We start from the raw sequence: 24,708 nt of genomic DNA on the forward strand, positions 1-24,708 counted from the left end.
ACCAGCTCCCGGTGTTGTAGGTGGTGAACATTAAAACTATGTGATAGTTGTATTAAGAGAAGAAAGGCGAACCGTTATGTGTTCCAGTAATCATGGATGAATACAGTACCATATGGAAGTGCGGTCAGCACCATCTAATTTTGCCCGGCCAAAGTAACAAGACCAGCTCCCGGTGTTGTAGGTAGTGAACATTAAAACTATGTGATAGATAGATCCGCAAGAATTCTCCACTTATCTGTTAGGATTTGACAGTCAGTTGAGAAGACAAGATGGAAGCCAGAAACTTGCAAAAAAATCTAGGAAAATGTTCTGCCCCTGGATATAAGTGGTACGGTACGTTTGTGGATATGCAATGAATGTGAAACAGCGATGTTTAAGAGTCTTGTTAAAAAGCGTTGTTAAATGTATTGCAAAGTTAGTTAGTGGAGTTTAAAAAAGGGAGCGTCAGCTACTATGGCTAATTGCGCCCTTTGTGTTGTAAAGTAGTAGATAGTAATATAATAATTTCAATTATCTGATTAGTTATTGCAGTCTTTCCCAATGTACTGCACAGCACGTACCCAAAGAATACAATTTCAATTACCTAATCCTTTGTTTCCTTTTCTGATCCTTTTTGGTTGTATTTTAATAAGTTGTATTGGAAGGTATTCAGTGTAAAATAAACTTTCTATTTTATCTTCCTGTTGACTCCAATATTAATTTACAGTGGAAGATGGGAAAATAGAAGGAGTTTAAGGGGTTAGGTACAGCTTACAGCAGTAAAATTTTGGAAATATTCAAATTGTTTTTTTCCATTACTGTATCTTGTACAAAAATGAAAATTAGTTTGTGTAAAACATTGTCCTTCTTCTATATGAAAAAAAACATATTTTTACGATTTAAAAAAAATATTTACATTTTTTTTCAAAATTCAGTTCACTGTGCAGTGGTGAAGCGTTTCCCACTTAACTAAAAAACTATCCAACATTCTGTGATGAAATATTTTGTTTGTATTTATTATGTTATATCTACAATATGATGCAAGACCACTTCTCTGCCTTTGATAGATTGTCTGATAAAAAATAAATTCATTTTAAAAATGATCAAATGTCAGTATTTTCTTCTAACACAAAATAAAAAAAAATGTTATTTATTAAGGAATGTAGTTGAAAGAGCATGATATTGTAAACATGAGTTTCAGCAATAAATTAAAAGAGAGAGAACATGAAAAAGTTAACAAGTTTATGGGTTATGAGAGAAACGCTTCATCACTGCACAGTAAACTGCCATCATTTTGAATTTTGGAAATATATATATTTTTTTAATCGTAAAAATATTTTTTCATATACGGAAGGACAGTGTTTTACACATAACAATTTTCATTATTGCACAAGATACAGTTATGGAGGTAAAAAATGTTGAATATTTCTAAAAATTTTACTGCTGTAAGCTATACCTAACCCCTTAAATGGTTTACGTTAAATTTGCTGGTTTCAGAGAGGGCGATGTTTTAAGCACATACGAGTAATTATACTTTTGACCACTTAGTGCGCTGCTAGATGCGCGGACTAATTACGTATTTCTTTCGCCACTTGGTGTGCTGCTACATGCATGGAGTAATAAGTTATCCCGGAAAAAAAAGGTGGTAGCAAGATCAATTTTCTACATTAGCACCTCTAGCGTTTGGAAAGTCAATAAGTTTCGCTTCCTATTATTAGTTCTGGAAAGTAGTAATATAAACTACGGAAACCATACATTAGGCACCTGAAGGGGCAAAATTTTATTATTGGCAGGGACAAATAAGTAACTTGTTAGTAGGAGGCACCAGATTCTCCAGGGAAGAGACATTTCCTGGCATCCCACCGTCAATTCGTACCCTGTGTATGTTTCAATCATTTTGTTCTATTATAATTAACAGCCTCTATCCAGTGCTGTATACATCAACCGAATCCTCTAGATTCAAAACCCCCTACAGACCATTTTGTTTATAATTGAATTATGCCCACATATTGCTTGCTAAGAATCAATTCTAATGATTTATATAGTTTGAATTCAAAAAGTCACTAAATTTAAAGCAAAACGTTTGTTAAAAGTCACTGTTAGGTTGAAATTCCCTCTATTTGGAAACGGTTATTGTCAAAATCCTTCAGTTTGTTAAAGTGGATATAGGGGATTTTGAATCTATAGGATTCATCTCTGAATTTGCATTATGGAATATCTGTCATAGTGTATGCGATGGAGTCCGTCAACTCATCAAATTGTAGGTTTGCTCAAGAATATTCTCTCCTTCAGATAGCCCCACAACCAAAGAAGTACTGGGTTAAGAACTGGTGATCTTGTGGACCAAGTTTAAAGGAAAGTGCCTACTAGTGTTACGACCACCAGAACAGTCACAAACAAACTTATCAAGATGATGCAAAAAAAAAAAAATCCAATTTCTTGTGTAATATGGCAGTGCTAGAATTTTTAATATCAAGTAGAATATAAAGAAAATATGAGCAATTAAAGTTAATTTTTACTTCTGAAACCTATATTTTTTTAGTTTGTTAGTTGCTGCTGTCATGCTTCTTTCCACTCCCACGTTTTATGTGGTAGCTATTATATTACGTCCATTTCCGACTTCCGCCTTCAAACTTTTCTAGAGTTCCTTCAGTGGAACAGCAAAACTCTGAGTGAGAGAGGTGGTCAACAAGCTTGGAGCTCACATATTCAGTTTTTTCTCAGCCCCGAACTCCGTACATATTTTAACGTTTCTCCTCCCATTTCCCCTTTCATTCATTCATTCATTCATTCATTCATTCATTCATTCATTCGTTCGTTCATTCATTCATTCATTCATTCATTCATTCATTCATTCATTCATTCATTCATTCATTCACCTTATGTTATAGTCGTGTCGCTGTTATTTCCGGTGTGACTCCTCCCCTTTGCTTACGTCTTAGGAAGTGAAGGCTCCATAAAGTCTAGGTAGATAGTATCCTTCGCCATTTTTGTTCTTTCGTTGCCGAGCTACCAGATGAGGAATCTATTTGTTTTACCGTTAAACATTATCATGTCGTAGTTCCTATGATAATAAATCAAACGCACTGTAATTGAGAAAATAATTGAGCGGCAAATAACGTCCTCGTGTGATTTCTACGAACGCCAACGAAAGAGCCAAAATGGCGGGCGATTATATTAAGTATTTATCGAGCCTTAGTTAATAAAGTACATCATCTCTAGCGAATGACAAGACGCACACGTTTAAATGTAGCCGATCTGCAACGTGATTGGCTGCCGGAAATAAGAGCGACGGGACTATAGCACATTAGTGTTTACGAAGAGGAACTTTTTCTCACAAACGACTTGTTCTTTTGTGAAGGGAAATTAAACAGGGAGTTACATGTCACAGATTTACTGCACATAAAATAATTCTCGTACCTGAATTAGAGGGTTCCAGGCAATATTTACCGGCAACCCATTTCTCGTCCTACCAGCTTCACAGACTTTCCTATAGAACGTCTAGAGAATCTGAAGGTAACAGTGTAGAAAATATGAGGGCGGACGCAATAAACCAATAATAGAGGTTACCGGTAGTGTGTTCGGAGAAGCGGATAGAATTTCTATACTTTGCTAATAGAGAGAGGTTAGCGTATGGGAAACTGAAAAGCGGATTGAATTTCTCGCATGGAAGCCGCCGTTGTGGGATCAGATTCTGCTTAGAATAGAGTTACCAAAGAAGTTGTGAAGCAAATGACCTTCAAAACCACCCCCATGTTCCAGTATGTATAGCGATTCAAAATACAGGAAGTATATATATATTTTTTAAGGGGATTATAAGCGAGTAGCGGTAGCTATAACTGGTTTTTCCACTTACAGAAGTAATTTTTTCTCAGTGAAACAAAAGGTAATTTCAATAACGCAGTATGAAAGAGACTCTTATATCCAATAAAGTTTGAGAAAGTTTACATGCACAAAGGAAACTATGCAACGAAAAAATTCACGAATATCAAAGAACTTCTAAAAGTTTAATTTACGAGTTGCATGTAGAAACCTTTATTGAAACCGTATAGCTTATGTTGTAGTTGTGTTAATAACAATGCCTTAAAAACTGTACCAAATATATTACACATTTATCCATACATTGCTTCTTAAGTGAAGAAGTAAAGGTGGAGAAAACTTTTATATAATGTTTTATTTACCGTTTAATTCAGTTATTTTGGGTTTCTAAGACATTACTGGTTAAGGGAACACTATGGTGAAATAATGCTAAAAAATTAAGAACAAAAACTTTTTTTCTTTTTATGATCGTAATTATATTTGGCATTGTTTCACATGATCTAGCCATATAATCAAATGTGGCTAAACATACGGTGCTTGAGTGAGTTGAGAGAGAAATATTTTTTTTTAATGTTGTTTTTTCGACTTTAAAATTTTATGCAATTTTTTAGCAAAAAAAAAAAAAAAAAGCTCCTCGCACAACAGTTATTGTGAGATTGGTCTGAAACTTCTCACAGAGATTAATTAAATGTTGAAAAATAAAATTTAATTAGCATTTGTATGAAACATTAAGTTCCTTAGAGGCATATTCATATTGCACTTAAATTAGAATGTGCTCTAATGGTAAATTCATGAACTCTAAAAATGTATTGCAACCCTGTCTGTTATCCTGGACTTTCCTAATGACATATTCTAGAGCAAAGTTGAAAAGTAAAGATGATAGTGCGTCTTCTTGCTTTAGCCGCAACGAATTGGAAAAATATCTGACAGTATCTGGCCTATAGGGATTCTGCTGTTTGTTTCAGTGAGGTACATCTTAATTAAACGAACGAGTTTCTTTGGAATACCATATTCAATAAGAATATTATATAAAACTTCTCTCTTAACAGAGCCATATGCCTTTTTAAATCTATGAATAACTGATGTACTGTGTCCTTATACTCTCATATTTTGTCCAATATCTGTCGAATACAAAAAATCTGATCATTAGTCGATCCATTATGCTTAAAATTATGATAAATATAATAGATTTTATTAATTTCTTTCTTACTCATTCTGTGACCTATTCTAGATCAGAAGCTTTAGTGATTTCATTCATCATCAGATTGAAGAGCAGTGGGCTCAACGAATCACCTTGTATAACTTCTCTTTGAACTGGGATTTTCCCAGATAATTTCCTAGTTACGAAGGAATAATACAAGAATTGTCGTCTCATATTTCTACGCAAATGTTCTGGCGTTTAACAGACATTTAATTCAACAATATGGCATTTAGTAAGAAACTGAGAAAAACCGGCTCATTTCTAAATAAAAAGGTTCATTTATATCACATTCTAAATGAAGAGACACTCGATGATATAACTCTAGGTTATAGGTAGAAGAGTCTCTCACGAAATCGTTAAGAAAATTAGCATAAGAGGCAGGTGTATCGACCACATCAGCTGGGAAGGAGACGAAATTCTTAAAACTGTCTTATAAGACAATACTTATTCACAAGTTAAATTAAATAGATCGTGTGGCTAAAGCTCAATTATATCGATAGAAACGAAATCCGGCGTGTGTCTAGAAATCTTTTCAAAATATGTGAATTAGTCATTAGAGAGGATGGTCGACAGTTCCAGCAATTATTATAAGATAAGCCAATAAATTATATTTTATAATGGAGAGCTCAAGCGCTGAATCACCGATAAGCGCGCTATTGCTTGCCCGTGTCAACTTTCGAACGGCGCCGTAGTAAGCGAAATCTGTTTGAAGAAGTACACTTCTTACTTGAAGAGACTTACTACATAGCATGTTTGTTTTTACTTGGTTATTTAATGACACACTATCAACTAAGAGGTTATTTAGCGTCGATGGAATTGGTGATAGCGATATGATATCGTCACCTGAGTGCAAGAACTAGGTAACCTGATTTTTCCTATTTTGTGACATTGCCTATTTACTTATTTATTGCACTCAGGAATGTCTCGTTTTCTTTTACCTATTTGTTATATTGGAAAATAGATGTCGCTGATATCGTTCGATCAGTTTCCTAGTTCTTGCATTACATTTTGTGCGATTTTTGCTATGCTATAAAAGAGATAACTGAAAAACGCAAATTTCGAGTTAACTAGTTCTTGCATTCACGTGACAATATTTGGCGAGATGAGGCCGAAGACTCGCCATAGATTACCTGAGATTTGCCTTACGGTTGGAGAAAACCTCGGAAAAAACCAACCAGATAATCCGCCCAATCGGGAATCGAACCCGCGCCCGAGCACAACTCCGGATCGGCAGGTAAGCGCCTTAACCGACCGAGCTACGCCAGTGGCTTCATAGCATGTTGAAGTATAACAATATACAAAGAGCAATCAATAAATTTCCGGACTTCCCTGAAAGTAGGCAACACACAGGACATAGAAAAGGGAAAAGTTATCTAGACCCAGGGAAACGTCTGGAATCTATATTAAATGCCTCACTTGAAAGACAGAGAACAAGACTAGCCATAAGGCGTACATGGAGAGATTCCAGGAAAAACTGCGATAGGTCCTTGGCATGTTTTCACAAAATCTCATGTAGAAGCTCAGTCCTTAAAGACAATCTGACGCTACTTGATAGACGGACTCAAAAGATAAAAGCAATGATCTTTAAAACCATTCGCATTTCTGTTTAACGGTACAATAAATACAAGTGCAGTTCGGAAATATATTGTAAGTAGCCTCCGTCATTTCCTTAAATAAAAATAGCTACTGTATAACGGTAGATTTAGCAGAACTATCCGGTAGAAAACTAGATCCCAGGAATGTTAGATATTTTTTGCACCAGTTGATTGGGGATGCAGACTACCGTTTTATATTGTATTTATTGTTCGTGTCCGGTTGTAATGTTTGTGATCTGGCAATGGAAACAGAAATAACGTGTGTGTATGCGTTGAAATTCATACCTAGCATCCGACAGTGAACAAAATTCAATATTCAAACCATACTGAGAGTTTGAAACTAAAGTAATAGAATATGCAGAAAAGCACGGGAACTGGGCAGTTGAGCGTGAGTTAACAATTCCGGAATTCAAAGTACGTTACTACAGGAAACAGAACAGGATATCACTCTAAAGCATCGAGAAGAACGTTCCGAGGCCAAAAATTGGAAAATTTACAGGATTTAAAGCTAAGTTATCGGAATATATTATAGAGTTGTGGTGTACAGAAGCAAATGTGAATGACTAAATTGAGTCTGGAATGGACCATAGTTCCGAAGAAGAGAGCAACTGTGAATGATGCATCACTAAGTTAATATTTTTCATTAATTGAGTATATCATAAAATTTGGCCATGGTTCCTGAGAAAATTGAAACTAAACAAGAGAATAATTGTAACATACTGTTACAGAAACTTTTGTTACACTCTGTAAATGAACAATTTTTCCCTTGAAATTATTCAAATCTGCTTTACAGGAAGCTTTACCTGAATGACTAGATTTGCACTCTGTAAATGGTTTAAACTTGGTGTACAACATTCATTCGTGGTTTTATGCTCAAGACCAGGTATTTCACTGCAAACCCAGCAACCTTCAATTCTTCCTATTTTCCGCCTTCCTCTTAGTTTCCGCATACGATCTATATATTTTAATGTTGTCTACCATCTAATATCTTCTCCTTTTTCGAAATTTTCTGCGGCTAATCATTCCCTGAAATGCATCCATCAATAAGAAGAAACTGCCTGCTGCCTTTTTTTTTTTATTTCTGATCAGTTTCAGCATCATTCTTTCTTCACCCACTCTTTCCAACACAGTTTCATTTATTATACTGTCTGTATATTTCACACGCCTCATTCTTCTCCATATCCACAGTTCAAGTGCTTCCAGTCAAAATTTATGGTAAAAGTTCGAAAGCTGAGGGTGGAACTCGCGGAGGGGGATGGGCCCGAAGAAATAGGGGGAAGAGTTATTTATTAGTGTTGCAATGAGTAATTTAACGCTGAGCGAATAAGGTAATTAGGGGACAATGTTCTTTTGTATTTATTGTGTTTTTTATATTTGTGTTTCTTATTGCGTGTGTATATGTTTTTTTATGTCTTACCTTTATATTTATTATTTGGATTAATTTATTACAGTTTCAATAAGGAATTGAATTGTTTCCTATATATATTATGTTTCACTGTGTTTCTTTCCTTCATATCTTACATTTATTTTATTTTTATTATTTTTATGAAATTTGGTATTAGTTGTAATTGTGATAATTAATGATAACGTAGAAATAATAACAATTATTGTTGTTTTACTATTTTATTACTAGTAGTAGGTATTATTTTTGTTTCCTTTGGAGATTCAAACTGTGCATTATTATAGCACGAATGGTCGTACGGGCTCGTGCGAAGAATATTGTGTACATGAGTTTATATAATTGTGTATCAATAAATGTATTTCACTCACTCACTCACTCACTCACTCACTCACTCACTCACTCACTCACTCACTCACTCACTCACTCACTCACTCACTCACTCACTCACTCACTCACTCTGTCGTAATGTCCATGTTTATGCCCCATACAATGCCACACTCAACACAAAACACTTCACTAATTTCTTCCTTAGTTCTTTGTCCGGAGGTACGCAGAAGATACTCCTTTTTCTATTACAAGCTTCCTTTGCTACTGCTATCGTTCTTTTGACTTCCTGGCAGCAGCTCATGCTACTAATAGTATACTCTAAGTATTTGAACCTGTTAATTTTTTCTACTGCCTCATTTCGAATTGGCACGTTCACAGTCTTTATTTTTCTACCGACAACCACACTTTTCGTCTTGCTTGCATTTATCTACATTCTAAGCTGCTCACAACTGTCATTTAGCTTCAATGGCATATCCCTTTGCATCATATTCTCTTCTACTAACAAAGCCATATCACCAGTAAATCTTATGTACTGCCCTTCTTCCTCATACGAACAGCTCTACCATGTCCTGAAAGCAGTTCTTCACTAAATCCTTGAAGAAGATGTTGAACAAGTAGATGTTGGGCTTAGCTAGAACGCTTCAGACCGCCCAACTTCAAGAAAAGCCTGGAATGTGATCACTACAATTGGTTGAATAGCAATTATTCTTCTCCCTTCATTTGCCGGAAATATTTACGTCGCCTGTCAGACATTATGGAACGCAGTACAGTTGAAATTTAATCGCGGTTCTATTTGATCCTGTTCACATGCTCATACTGTATTACTGTCTTGGTTTCCCTTTTCGATGGCTGGTCCCTGACGAGCCTTTACACTTACGAATGCTTTGGTCCATTATACGCCCTACACATGCGATGATTGTCCAAATCCGACAGATGGTCTGGATGACATTCGTGAACTCGACGCTGACAGGCGGGCCGTTCTGTCTCAACCCTGTCAGAGCTAGATTCCATCACCCGACGGGTGACTGTTAAGCCCCAGGGTCAGGAGCCTCTAGACCTCCCTATTTCAGTTCGGAAACCCATACTACCCGCAAATCTTCACCACAGCCTATTTTTAACTATTTTAGGTAATGGAATTTGGTGAAGTTGGAAAGTATTAGTGGAATGATAGAAGGAAACTGGTGTATTACAAGAAAATTCCAATGAAATATCTTCGTTCATAACAAATTCCATCGTGACGTAGCCGGAGATCGAACTCGAGTCGCTTGAATGGAAGACCAGTGCGCTAGGCCTTGCACCTCATACGCGGATTAGAGTATTGAAGATACGAGAATTGCGCTCAGGCGCGGGTTCGATCCCCGCTTGGGCTGATTACCTGGTTGGGTTTTTTCCGAGGTTTTCCCGAACCGTAAGGTTAATGCCAGGTAACCTATGGCGAATCCTCGGCCTCATCTCGCCAAATACCATCTCGCTATCACCAATCTCATCGATGCTAAATAACCTCGTAGTTGATAAAGCGTCGTTAAATAACCAACTAAAAAAAAAAAAAAAGAGACGAGAAAAATCAGAAGGGATAAAATCAGACATGGTGGTGTAAGAGAAATTATGGAGGTCGAAGGAATATTGTCGAAGTAATAGAAGATAAAATATTAAGATGATTTGGACAACTTGAAAGATAATTTAAGAGTGGGTGGTAGAGAGATGAAGAAGTAAGGGGAGACTAAATGAAAAAAATGGATGGAGGTGCCTGACGGATAGAGATCGTTATGCAAGAGAATGAACATTACGGAAAAATAAAATTTGTTTTGGTTGAAGGAAATATATTGCATAAGCCTATAGAAAGTGCCGTAATAAAATAAAATAAAATAAAATAAAATAAAATAAAATAAAATAAAATAAAATAAAATAAAGTAAAATAAAATAAATGAAAACAACTATTATTTAGTTTAAAACATGTTCCCCTTCTAATGCCAGAGAATCTCTGTCCTTTTACCAGAATGACCCGTCCTCCTTTATTCCGCTTGGAATTCAATCTCTTTCAAGTTTTTGCATCACAATTCTATTTGATCTTATTCACGTGTCCTTGATGATGCTACTGTCTTACAAAGTAAGATAAAGGCTACAATTATAACACAAAATGACACAACTATATCGCGTTTCTTGTTATCCGTAGAAACCAACTTGCTCTTAGTCATTAAAACTGAATCTCGTTCAGTAGATTCGCTTTCGTTTTATCAGACTCTCAGTAGCGTTTGAAGTTGGGTGAAACTGAGGGTTTACTTTCTGCTTTAGAAGTGAGAAATGAGCCGTGCGAAGTAATTTGCTGAATTACATTGTAACATCCGTGACTAGTGTTTTCTTGTTAGCCTGACACACACTCATTTTGGAATGCGACAACGGTTTGGATAGTCATGCATTGTAGCAATATGACATCGTATTATTTTCTATGAAGAAAGGCATATCCTTTGTTATGCTATATATGACACAGGTCTTTATTTCTCAGTATACGAGGAATAAATATTTGAAAATGTTAAGGGGAGAGGATGGTTTTAATATGATGGAAAACCAGTATTTAAAAATGCTTTAAAATGCACTTTCAAGAACATAATACATAAAATGCAATGAGCATTCATGCCCTTGTCAGCTGCTACAGCACTATTTTTAAAGCTCTGGTGCACAGAGTTTTCAAGGGGAAAGGATTGTCAAATGGGGGGGGGCAGTAAATTAAAAAAATAAGTTTTTAAATAATGTTTGATTTGTGAAAAATATGTTACATAAAATTTAAGTGCGCATTTAAGATCTTGTTAACTGCTGTGATGCCATTTTTGAAGCTCTGGTACACAGGGCTTTTAATTGATGCTAAACTTTGATTGCAATTTCCCGTAACTTTAATTTTTTGCTTTATTCTGATACAAAAAGTTATATATCTTCGGAACTATTAATGCTACATGGACGACATTTGGTACACACACTCTTTATGCTATTGGGAAGCTTTTCTCTGGAACAGAAGTTTGTTATTTTGTTGCATTAAAAAAAATCCCTCCATATTTATATAGAAAGTAATTCCAAAATTAATTTCTAAAATGTAATCTTTTGTCTTAAAAACTTGAAAGTCAATACCAAAATTGTGTTAGACATTATAAATAATGCACTTTTAGGAGTAAAATTCTAAAAAGATTTTGAAAAATCTAAATACATTTTTCTCTAACATTCACCGTTTTAGAGGAAATCATTATGTTTCTATGAAGCATTTAGCAACATCACGGCTGTTGCAATAACTCTAAGCAAGCCCGGCCTGCACTCCTTACCTTCCCCTCCCCTTTCCCCTCTGCTATACTCCGTCGGTAATACGCGACGTGCGCTGCGTTGCAAGATATATTTAAACGATTTTCACTATTACTCAGTTTAAATTCAAGGCTAAACGATTTGATTTGCAAAAAAAGATTCAAGACATCAACTGTTCAGATATTTTTACCATCTGCTTGTATAGCAATCAGCCATTTCTCTAGGGCCATTACCGCAATAGAGCGCTGCAAAAATTGGGCAAAGACTATTTTTTTCCTGCTTAACGGTGCTTCATCAAAGGAAAAGTGTAATAGAAGTTTAGTTATATTTAACATGTAGAATCACCTCTTAAATTTTGGTGTAGAGATTACAATCTACCCTCTATACAGGGTTCTTGTTTACTGCACATGCGCAGTGTGTTGTAAGCGAAACTTAAACAATAAGATAGCTCCAAATTTTATTTCCATATCTGTACATTATATTATACACATTTTTCTCAGAAATAGTATTTTTTAATTAATGTGTTTTGCTTTTAAACCGAGGATATTAAAAAATATATTTTTTATTGCATTAGTCAGCAAGATATATAATTGATTTTCGTTAACAGCCTGAAGAAAATTTGCTGGTAATGCACCCATTGTGCTTAAATTGAAGCGGTAGTCAGTATTTTAAGACCAAGGAATTTAGTACTTGCAATCTGTTTGTAAAGCTTTCTATCACTTCCTACGTATAACGCCTGGGGCCAGTTCCACAATCCTTACAAATGCTTGTAAATTATGTTTCACAATGCTATCTTATTAATTTGTAAAGTTTGACGAACTTTACAAAATCAGCTAAAGAAATTTACAAATACGCATTATTGGTTAACCTTACACAATATCGTCAATGACAGTTTACAAAAATCGCTGAAGAGCAGAGCTAAAGTCGCTGTACTTTTACCACTATCGATACATATGTTTATATTTTGTAATAAAATAGATTATTCTAAGCTTGTTGATTCATATTTCATCAACAGAAAATGTGAAGTATTGTTAAAGCAATTAAAAGTATTTAGATTTTTATATAATGGCGACAATGGAGTTTCATGTGATGTGATTGGTCGAGTATATCAATACGTCTATTACTTAAATGACCAAAGTAAGCGCCAAATTCAGTCAAATAAGCAGATAACAGATTTGGTCCGCGTACAAATAATTATAGTCTCTACCACAAAATTAGGTTCACTTTTTGTGTTGATCCATCAGTATTTATTAATGTTGCATCCATAACCTCACAAATATTAGTGATCCCAGCAGCAGCATAAAAATTATGTGCTGCAGTAAATAACATTTTGGTGATCAAAAACCTGCCTCGAATTTAATTCTTTTAACAACATTAACTACCCTGTGGGCACTTTTGCACACATATCTTAGAAATTCCGTGTTTATCTGCTAACGCAGGGAACTGACAACTAGTATATTAAACCAATGCAAAACAATACAGTTCTCGCTTTGAGGTTAGGGCACCACTTTTCCATGTTGGATGTGATGTCCCATATCTTGTAGGAGAGATTCCAGCGTAACGGGACTCGAAACGACTTCAGAATACCGCATAAGTAGTGTCGTTATTGCATCATTGAATTAATTTATTTTTGGTGCAGGGAACTTCTTTTCAAGTGCGATTATTTATTAAGTATAGTCTTCGTATATAAATACTTACGCGGTATTCTGAAGTATAGCGCGGGATTCATTCGAAACCTTTCATTAAATTCATACAATGATAGGAACGTATTATTAATTCTTTGCCGGAAAATATTACGTATACGTCTTTGTTTGATTAGGCCTAAATTCAATATCTTCGTCTGAGTCATTAGAACTACACAATAACATCAAAACTGCTGTAGTTTAATTCTTAATATTACCCAGTTACTCAAAAATTAATTTCATAAATATATCTTTATTGCATTTATTCGGAATTTGTTGCAATATCAAACTTTACACACCTCAGAGCTATTGTAGAAAAATGTGCTAACTTTACAAGTAAAGTTTACACGTTTTTAAAATTACCCTTCATTGTGAAACAGAATGCTTGTAAAGTGCGCAAAATTTAATCTGTAAACATTTTATTTCCCTTGTATTACAAACAAAGATTGTGAAACAGAAATTTACAATTTACAAGCAAAGTTTAGAACAGGGATGTCGGAACAGCGCTCTCGAGCTGTGAAATGAAGAGCCTTCACGTCTCCCTTACCGTGGAATGGTTGAACACAGATAACAGGCAGACCGGGAATAAACAAGAGCGAATAGTAATGCGGCGGCTGGTACTTCGATAACTTCTATACATCTTACTAATTGATTAGGAGCTCATTTTAGATTTTCCACTTGATAAACTCTGATGGACAAAGTGTGTAGGCCTATATGTTGCTGCTGATAATAATAATAATAATAATAATAATAATAATAATAATAATAATAATAATAATAATAATGGCGTTTTATCTACTGGGTCATTCCATGAATGTTGTTCGTTAGTGACGGAATAAATCATAATAATAATGTTGTTAATATTATGTTTAAAATATCAACTTTGTGTGTATGTGTTGTAGCAGAGCAACTTCAAGTTCAGAAACGTAAACTATTTTGATGTATAAAATTAATTACTTTTAGCGTGATTTGAAATTTGTTCATAGATTTTGTTACAGATTCCAAAATATCTTCTCCTCGAGTTCAATATTTTAGTGAAATGTCATCTACAAGATCTCCATGAACATTGAAATCTGAATTGACACTCCTTATGAGTATCTTTACGGTCGGTACTTTCATCAAGAGCTGCACTAGCTCTCATTTTTCATTCTTACAATCAATATCCCTCAAGTTATCTCCCATTTCTGATATGCACTCTGCAATAATATTACGAGACAAACTTGTAGATTTAAAATCATTAACATGTTTCGGACATATCTCTTTTTCAATAGATGTGAGACAGTGTTTCACAAATTCTCCGTCAGTGAATAGCTTTGAAGCCGTTGCAATAATTTCACAAATTTTGTAGTTAGCACGAACCAAGCTTGTTCTACGAACGATGATGATGATGATGATGATGATGGTGGAAGGTTTTCTGAATTCAATCTTGATTTTAATTCCTCTACAGCCCTTTCACGAGCGGAACCGGATAACTTTTCTGGTCCATAAGCTTCAGCATGTGTTGAATTAAAATGCCTTCTAATATTATGATGGCTTAGGTATCCAAATTCCTTTCTACATATTAAGCTATGTGCCTTTCCGTCCTTTAAGATAAATAAATATTTATCTATCCACTTATTATTGAATCGTCGTTCCATATCCATACCAGCCGCCAGAGTTGGTAAACACACTACGTACGGAACACTGCTACAGCGAGCTCAAGTTGGCAGTACTGACTGTCGTTTGAGCTCAGCTATGGTAGGAAACAGTATTAATCGTTTCACAGTTTGAGAGCGCTGTTCGACATCTCTGGTTTAGATTTACAAAGATTGTAAACATTGTGAAACAGGCCCCTGTTGTAAAGGTTTGGTTATAGACCTACGTTTGTCCGTTATAGTGGACTCAAACGGACTGTCAGAATGAACTGTAGGCCTACGTGTTTAAAACGCCTTTATTAAGAAGCTGTTGACGGATTTTTTTTTTACTGAATATTTGCATCTCCATTACCAGACACGGCACGGCAACTAAACTTGAACTCCTCGTCTTGTTCCAGTACGTGTCGCTGCTGCGGCCGCCAGTCACAGAGAGTTCAGTTCCAGGGGCGGAGATGATCGACAAGCTGGAGTGGAAACAGGTGAGCGACACCCACAAGCTGTGCCACAAGTCAGTGAACACACAAAGTTTACTCCTAACTTTCTAAGTCAGTGGTTCCTAATTGGTGGCCCTTCGACTCTTACGTAAGCCATCTAGTGGACTCGTAGTACTATGTAAGGGAAAACTTCATTAACGGAATATGGATTTTACCTGCAGATTCTAAATTTTCATGTGGTCAGATGAATAATTTTTTTCCTTAGTTGTGTATGTTAGTCTACTTAGCTGCTGTTTCGGTATGGGCTATTCCATCTCAAATCGACTGAAATATAGAGAAAATTGACCTTGCAATTTTTAAATACAATGAAACTTTTTCTGTCCGTTGACAACTGTGATACAATGCTTTGTGCAAAGTTTGAGGCATCAGAACTTCATAGTTTTTAAATTTAAAATATTTAAATTTATCGCATTTTCATAAAATTAGCAATTTAAACTGTTGCGGCTCCGAAACCCTTTCACCCAATGATCAAAATCGTGGTTTATTTTGATGCTGAGAAATTAAAGTTTATATTGACATGTAAACACTTTTTCTTACTTTTTATGGAAATGGAGAAATTTAGATTTTTCTTAATTAAGACGCCTTTGACCACGATAAAAATATTTTTAAAATATATGGTTAGATTCCGCATTGAAAATACAAATAAACATATATTTTTACTGGTGCACCGTTCATATGAAAGTATTGAAAATATCAAATAAAGAAAATAAATAGTACGCGCGTGAAGTAACCAGCTGACTGTGAGGTGGGAGCTAGCCGAGACAAGCAAGGCCAGGAGACAAACACGTGATGTTTCGTCTAGTAGCGCATAGCTGGGCTAGCTTTATCACAAGTTTTCATAAACACAGGAGTAAAATGACGCCCAACGCTCGCTTATCTTCAGCTCTCGGCCAGTGCGTGCGGTACTGCGCCGTTCAAGTCTAGGCGTGTGAAAATAATCTATTTAATACCCTCGAAACTTATTGCCGAGCCACTAAGCAAACAATGCCGAAGTCCCTCTTAATAATGCAAGGTTTTTTCTCAATATTATTTACATTTTTACAAATTGGCGAAAAGCCTAAAAGTAAGTAAAATCAGATTATCTCTCTCTCTCTGTATACAATAAAAACAAGTATTACTTCTTAACATAACCTACCAAATATCAGCTTCAAAATGAACTCCCGTTCAATGTTCTGCAGTAAATGGTTCCAGAGTTCTGAGCGCTGAAATAGGCTTGTTTTTATAAAATACGCTAAATTTGTCGCTCAATAGTACGAAAACCGTTTGACTTTCGATAGTATATTTTTGAAAATGCACTGTCCTCAGCACCTTGTATAAATAGGAAAAAAATTAGAGTATAAAAAATTGCGAGGTTTTTACTGATCGATTTCATATGGAATAGCCCGCATATAGGCGCGACATGAAGAAGTTGTTATTTTTGCTACCTACCATAAACTCCATTTACTGTACTGTATAGGCCTGTCCTCTGAGCGAATTCGGTTTAGATAGATAGATAGATAGATAGATAGATAGATAGATAGATAGATAGATAGATAGATAGATAGATAGATAGATAGATAGATAGATAGATAGATAGATAGATAGATAGATAGATAGGTAGATGGATGGATGGATGGATGGGTAGATGGGTAGATGGGTAGATAGATAGATAGATAGATAGATAGATAGATAGATAGATAGATAGATAGATAGATAGATAGATAGATAGATAGATAGATAGATAGATAGATAGATAGATAGATAGATAGACAGATAGACAGATAGACAGATAGACAGATAGACAGATAGACAGATAGACAGATAGACAGATAGCTAGATAGATAGATAGATAGATAGATAGATAGATAGATAGATAGATAGATAGATAGATAGATAGAGAGATAGATAGATTTATTCGTTCCATAATATTCTTACATTTGCTTTATAGCATAGAATAAAGAACATGTCCAATTCTTATGTTTAACAATAAGATGCAATGCATATAAAATGCAAATATGAAATATGTACAGAATTAATACCTTAATAACAGTAATATTTTATACAATGTAGTATGTTTACCATTTAATAGTATTATAATATTTACACAGTACTGTGAAATGTCAAGAATTCATCTACAGAATAGAAAGTGTGAGATATTAAGTAATTTTTTAGTTTTACCTTAAATAATGCAGGGTTTTGGCTATGATTCTTAATGTCTTCAGGAAGACTATTGAACATTTTTATCGCCATGTAACATACTCCCCTTTGAATGCACGATAAATTTGATGATGGCGTATGAAAATCATTCCTTCTGCAGGTATTTATACTATGTATGGCTGAGTTAGTGGAAAATTTTTTTTATTACATAAGAGGAAATTTATTGTAGAGTATATGTATTGATTTGTTAAGGTTAGAATCTCTATTTTTTTTTTAAATAATCTACATGATTATCTAGCCTTTGCTCCAACTATTATTCTAATGGATCTTTTTTGTAATAAGAATATATTTTTACTATCTGCAGAATTTCCCCAAAATATTATTCCGTAGGACATAATGGAATGAAAATAGGCATGGAATGCTGAACATCGTACTTTTGTAGTGGAAACATTTTTTAAAAATATTGATTCAGTTGTCATTACACAACGATTATTTCGTCGACATTTTAATGTTCCACGACGTGGTGCCGTTCCTAGCAGGAACACTATGAAGTTATGGATACATAACTTCAGATCAACTGCTTCTGCAACGAACGAGAAATCACCAGGTCCTGTACACACTGTGAGAACACCACGAAGCATCGAAAGAGTCAATCAGGCAAGAGTAAAGGAGTCCTCTTCGTTCAACCAAAAAATACGATACTGCTTTATGTTATCACGTATCAGTTTGAGAAGAATTCTGCATCAAGATTTAAATTTTCATCCCTACAAGATGGTTGTGGTTCAAGAGTTAAATGATCGTGATAAAGCAAACCGAATGACATTCTGTGAAAACTTTCTCAACGTCTTTACTGATGAAATATGATCCTGTCAATGTGACAACTTTCTTTGGGGTTACCTCGAGTCTAGAGTGGACATTAGGAAACCAAGGGACATTAATGGACTCAAGGAGACTGTACAGGAGGAAATCACGGCCATGCCAAACAACATGGTGCAATCAGCGATACAGAATCTGCGTGACAGACTGCAGAAATGTATTTTTAACTGGTGGGGGCCATTTAAAAGGTGTGCTATTTAGAAAATGAGGTCATGTTCCCAAATGGCATTCAATAACCTATTGTTATATAACAGCATTAACATTTTTATTTGTATCTTATAATGTTAATTTTGTGTGTTAAAACCGTCAGGTTCCCATGTCCTATCCTGTATGTAGAACATTACGCAATAATGCATACATAGCATAAAGCAGTTATAATTTTTCGAATTTGAAATAATCGCTACATGAAAATGAGACTTCCCCGCGATCAAAGAATCTCTTTGCTTGCGGTACACTTCGGCTGTAAATCTTATCAGAGGTAAATTACAACATCAATTAAGGACACATATTGTTTGTAGGTACGCCGATTTCGTAAGGAAGGGTCTGTGGAATACAGGTCGAGAAGTGGGAGGCCAAAACTACTCACTCCATATTTTCTTGAGAATGTTGAACTATGACTTTTAAGATCTCCACAGAAATGACTGTGGGTGTTTGTCACAGGAAGTTTTATAATAAATTATATTAGTCCAATAAGCTACGAAACTTTGAAGGTATATAAATTACATATCGAGTGAAGAAGAAAGGAACCAAATATACCAGATAGTAAAATATTGACATGGAGGCAGTGGTGACTTCAGATTTTTTTCATTTTGGGACACATTTAGATGTTGGAACTTGGTCAAAACAGTCATCATATACCTAGTGGCATTACTATGATCCTAAAAATCAGTCGATTTTTGGGGAGCTAGAAGTTCCTATAACTTCCCTTTGTTTTCAAGGGAACAGGGAAGGGGCATATTCAGAACTTTTGAAGCCAATCTCTGAATACATAAACGTACGTACATGTATATAGGGTGGATGGTAACTTCTGCACCAAAATTTAAGAGGTGATTCTACATGTTTTTTTGGGGTTATTTTACGACGCTGTATCAACATCTAGGTTATTTAGCGCCTGAATGAAATGAAGGTGATAATGCCGGTGAAATGAATCCGGGGTCTAGCACCCAAAGTTACCCAGCATTTACTCGTATTGGGTTGAGGAAAAGTCCCGGGAAAAACCTCAACCAGGTAATTTGCCCCGACCGGGATTCGAACCCGGGCACCTGGTTTCGCGGCCAGACGCGGTTCTACATGTTTTTTTTATTTTTTTAATTGGGTTATTTTACGACGCTGTATCAACATCTAGGTTATTTAGCGTCCGAATGAAATGAAGGTAGATAATGCCGGTGAAATAAATCCGGGGTCCAGCACCGAAAGTTACCCAGCATTTACTCATATTGGGTTGAGGGAAAGCCCCGGAAAAAACCTCAACCAGGTAACTTGCCCCGACCGGGATTCGAACCCGGGCCACCTGGTTTCGCGGCCAGACGCGCTGACCGTTCTACATGTTAAATATAACTGAACGTTTACTACACTTTTCCTTCGATGAAGCTATTAGATCTATGCAAAAGATAGTAAATATCAATACCTTAAAAACAATATACTTTGCATACTTCCACTCGGTAATGAGTTTTGGAATAATATTCTGGGGAAATTCCACAAATAGTAACAATATATTTCTATTACAAAAAAGAGTAATTAGAATAATAGTAGGTGCCAAATCTAGGGAATCGTGTAGGGCTATTTTCAAAAAACTACAAATAATGCCCATGGCTTGTCAGTATATCTTTTCATTAATAACCTTCCTCATATGTAATCGTGAAAACTTTGTAACTAATTCAACAGTTCATAGCATAAATACACTCCAAAAAATGACTTTCATAGTCCATCGGCAAGTCTATCGTGCTATCAAAAAGGAGTGCGTTATATGGCAGTAAAAATTTTTAATAGCCTCCCTATCGATATAAAAAATGAAACTCAAAACATAAAATTATTTAGGGCCAAATTAAAGAAGTACCTAATTTCTCACGCCTTCTATTCTGTAGGTGAATTCATGACACTCAGTAACGCTTCATGAAATTGATACTAAAACTTTGTTTTTTACTAGTAGACTATATTGTAAATCTCTTCTGTGTATATTCTAACTAGACTGTGACTATAAATTAAGATTTTATAATAGTATTAAGTTTTTTGACTTGTTCCATATTCTAGCTGTAAGCAATGTATGAATACCATGGAATGTTAATAAATACAATACAATACACCGTTAAGAAGGAAAAAAAGTAGTCTTTGCCCTATGTTTGCAGCGCTCTATTGCGGTAATGGCCCGAGAGAAATGGCTGACTGCTATACAAGCAGTTACGTAAAAATATTCTTACCGCTAATTTCTTGAATTTTTCTTTTGAAAATTGAGTCGTTTAGCCATGAATTTAAACTGAATAATAGCGAAAATCGTTATAATAAATCTTGCAACGCAGCGCATTGTCGAGTGTCACAGACTGAGTACAGAAGAGGGGAAGGGGAAGGTAAGGAGCGCAGGCCGCCTTTTCTTAGAGTTATTGCAGTAGCCGTGATGTTGCCAAATGCTTCATGGAAACATAACGATTTTCTCTAAAACGGTGAATGTTAGAATTAAAAAGTATTTAGATTTTTCAAACCTCTCTTCATGATCTATTATCAGTTTTATTTTGGTGCAGAGGTTACGATCCATTCTGTATACAACTGCAATATATTTATTTAATGTATTCCAGGCATTATCTTTTTTAACTCTGAGTACCTACTAGAACTTTATGAACGCCCTGTAATCATAACAGCTCCAACGTATAGGAAACTTTCCCGTTCTCTCTTGCTTCTCACTGATAAATGTGGGTTCAGTGTTCTGTGTGTTTTTAATAATGACTATCCTTGAAACAAGAACTTTCCTCCTTGACAGTGAATCACTATTCCTAGCTTCCAATTTGTTGTAGCATCTCATTAAAGGTCGCTTGTTCAGTTTTAATAATTGCACATGAACAACAATTTAGCTACTTGTCATTTTATGTAATCCGGCAACATCGAACTCTTTTCCATCAGGTAATGAATGGTGCTTTAAGCTTTAAGCGAGTCCCTAGGAGTTCATCTGTGACTGAGCGCTAGCGGTCCAGGTTCGGGCCCCTGCCTGGTGATGTTGGAATTTATGATATACATAGACGTCACACAGGGTTACTGCATCATCTGTGAAAGTTAAAATATGTGTTCGATGCTAATATAGAATTTAAGAACTACAGGCCATGTGGCTTATCAAATACTCGTCTGAGAATGGGATCTTGCTCTGTCACGACCGAGGCAGGATGGCTCACCTCTCAGCACCGGATTCACTAATATCACCGGTATCACCTGTCGAACTTTGATAATCTTCACATAGGGCGCAGAATGGGCTAATGCAAGCTTAAGGCTAGGCGCGCTTGCGATTTCTTGTCGCTGCGACTAAAAAATCACTGTCAGAAAATTCTTCTTAATCGAGGCGACAGTCACAGGGAATGTGTATCGGACATGTTGCAGAATTTTTGTTGTTGGCCAACTCCCCCCCAGGATAGGTTTTTCAGCAACATGTGGCTCCACCCCATTGCTACGGAGCAGTGCGTGACTTCTCGGATGCAAACTTTCCCGATAGGTTGATCGGGAGAGAATGACCCCTTATCGCCCGATTTGAACCATCTTTGACTTTTTTTCTGGGACTTCGTGAATGGTACTGTGTACCAACGTGGTACAGTTGACATTTTGGAAGAACTATGGCAACGCATTACAAATGCAGCTGCGTTAGTCTCTCCACAATGTCACAGAACACTTGGCAGGAGTTTGATTACCATTTAGATGTCTGTAGAGTAACTCGAGGCGCACACATCGAGTCGCATTGACCACTCTCCGAAACTCGGAGAGATTTTTTTGTCAAGTTACTTATGTACAAAGTTATGTTATGAAACGATTATTTACACTTGAAATTATGACTTATTTCTCGATCCGTATAAGCGGAACACGTGTACTTTACATGGTAAGATAATTAAAACACAAATTATCCCTACAAAAATTACAAGATTTGTGTAACTCTTGGATATGTAATTTTTAGGCAATATAAAATTGTAATTCGAAGGCAAGAAGAGTATTTCAGACATAAAATTATCTGTGAAAACATTCAAGATATATTCCACGATAGGGGCTTCATAATGACATTGAATTACGTTGTGTGTCGACAGTTTCCTTCATCTGTCCTCAAAGACATGCTAATATACGCGTGGAAGAGGTGTGGATATGTGACGGAGAAACATGCGAAAAAGTTTGATAACGTTTTTGGAACAATGTTGCATGTTTGAAACAGTGTGTGTGTTACAGAAGAGTGTGAAAAATCATAGGACTAAAATGTTTGTACTGTTCAATGGCTCTTTGTTCCGACCACTTCATTTCGAATCCACATACTATCATATTTAAAGTGGGCCTCAAAGTTAATACGTATTTTAAATTCAAATTGAATTTGTATTTCGCTAGAGCATTAATGCGGGAGCTGTAATACGATGTCGCGGACCGAGGATCCGAGTGCGCGCAAGAAGCGCCATAAGTAGCATCGATTTTCAGCTCATATTTCGTAAACGAGGAAAAAGCGGAACGAACGACTATCATCACGTTTCTTAACGAACGAAAATTAGCTTAAATATGTGTTTTCATTAAATTCAACCTCCACGACCTGGTACGGTTCCCTTGTTAGTAAAATTAGGAGGCCAATTTATTTTTTCTGGAACTATACATATGTTGTAAGGACTTGGGGATCAGGTATCGTGAGGAAAAGAGATCTAGCTCTGTTATGGCTCAGGCAGGATGACCCGCCTTTAAGAATCGAATTCACGAATGGCACTCAGTCCATCATCGGACTGGAAGGAATCGTTGCATAATATACAGGGACATCATTTTATTTTTACTTCAATTTTTATTGAACCTGAGTTTTTTAATGTATTTCACTCCCACCCCTTCTACTAATGAAGTTCAACCGTCCTCCACACAGATCCAAGACCGCATATACAGTCATAGTAGCCAGTACGTTCCAAAAATATGTTCGCGTTTTCCAGTGACGAAAGAGCTTTCAATATTGCATCATTTTCCATTTGCCTACGTCGCTTTCCCCCACCTGCTTCTATACGCCTCTCTGTAAATGCTAGTGGCTGGGCTGTCTTAACTCTTTTCTGAGAACATTAATTTCTGTTAGGAATTGGACGTCTACGTAATATTATACCCATACAATTGTTTAAAATAACTTAACTAAAAGGGCCTCGTTAAGTAATTAACTGTCACGTGATTTCCTTCCTTTCTACGACGCTGCGACGTAACCACTTGGACGGACAGTAGATAGCATGTCTGAGTAATTTTATCTTTTCGGATCGGGCAGAAGTGAAGATTGAGTTTACAGTACGTAAGATCTCTTTTACAGAGTAGGTACAGAATTATTTCAACATGAGTTACTGATACTAAGTACGAACCTGGTAATTGGAATTACGTACAATAGTCTGTAGTGCGATAATATGCACATTAGAACTGAAGCCTGTATCGAAATGAACGGCCACCATTTTCAAAAATGTGTTTAAATATCCATATTATGATTACTTTTCAATTTAACTTCATTCTCTATAGTGTACGCTAATGTGCTGTGGACAGTATAATATACACTGCATAATGAATACGTCGGAATGGATAGCTCAGTTCGTGAGTAAAAACACTTACTTTTAATACAGTAGTGTATTTTGATTAAACAAAAACCTAATGAAAATTATCAAACTCAAAATCGCGATATTTCCTAGTTTACGTAAATGGATGAACTACTTTTCTTCCCTCCTATACTTAGTAAAGTGATTTGTTTGTATTTTACGCCAGTATCATCGAACTCTAGTCGTGGAAGGGGTAGCAAACGGTGTTTCCGGTTCTCAAAAGTTAATCCAAAGGTATAGCCAGGTTAATATTAAAAATGTTAGTAAAAATAAAATGATGTCCCTGTATATGCCCATAAGGAGCCAATACGAGCTAAAGTGGATGGATGCGAGAACTAAGCCAAACTTAGTAATTCGAACTAAGCTTAGTTCTTCACTTCAAATTCAGTGCACAAAAGTTGAAATTCGAGTAATCAAATGTATTTTTTTTTAATGAAATGGTGATATGTCGAAAGACAGATGAGGTGCTCGAAAGTCAATTTGTTGATGTCAAAATTTCTTCATAAACCG

General features: G+C 35.8%; 1 protein-coding gene across 1 annotated transcript in view; it reads left to right on the top strand.

The window, feature by feature from the left end:
- Positions 1-24,708, top strand: part of rdgC (retinal degeneration C) — a 484,209-nt gene that overhangs the window by 292,467 nt on the left and 167,034 nt on the right. Inside the window, exon 11 of the mRNA XM_069835771.1 lies at positions 15,323-15,403. Within this exon, the coding sequence (XP_069691872.1) occupies positions 15,323-15,403 (81 nt within the window). The remainder of the gene's footprint in view (positions 1-15,322; positions 15,404-24,708) is intronic.

This window comes from Periplaneta americana, chromosome 9 (assembly GCF_040183065.1).
Source record: "Periplaneta americana isolate PAMFEO1 chromosome 9, P.americana_PAMFEO1_priV1, whole genome shotgun sequence".
Classification (NCBI taxonomy): Eukaryota; Metazoa; Arthropoda; class Insecta; order Blattodea; family Blattidae; genus Periplaneta; species Periplaneta americana.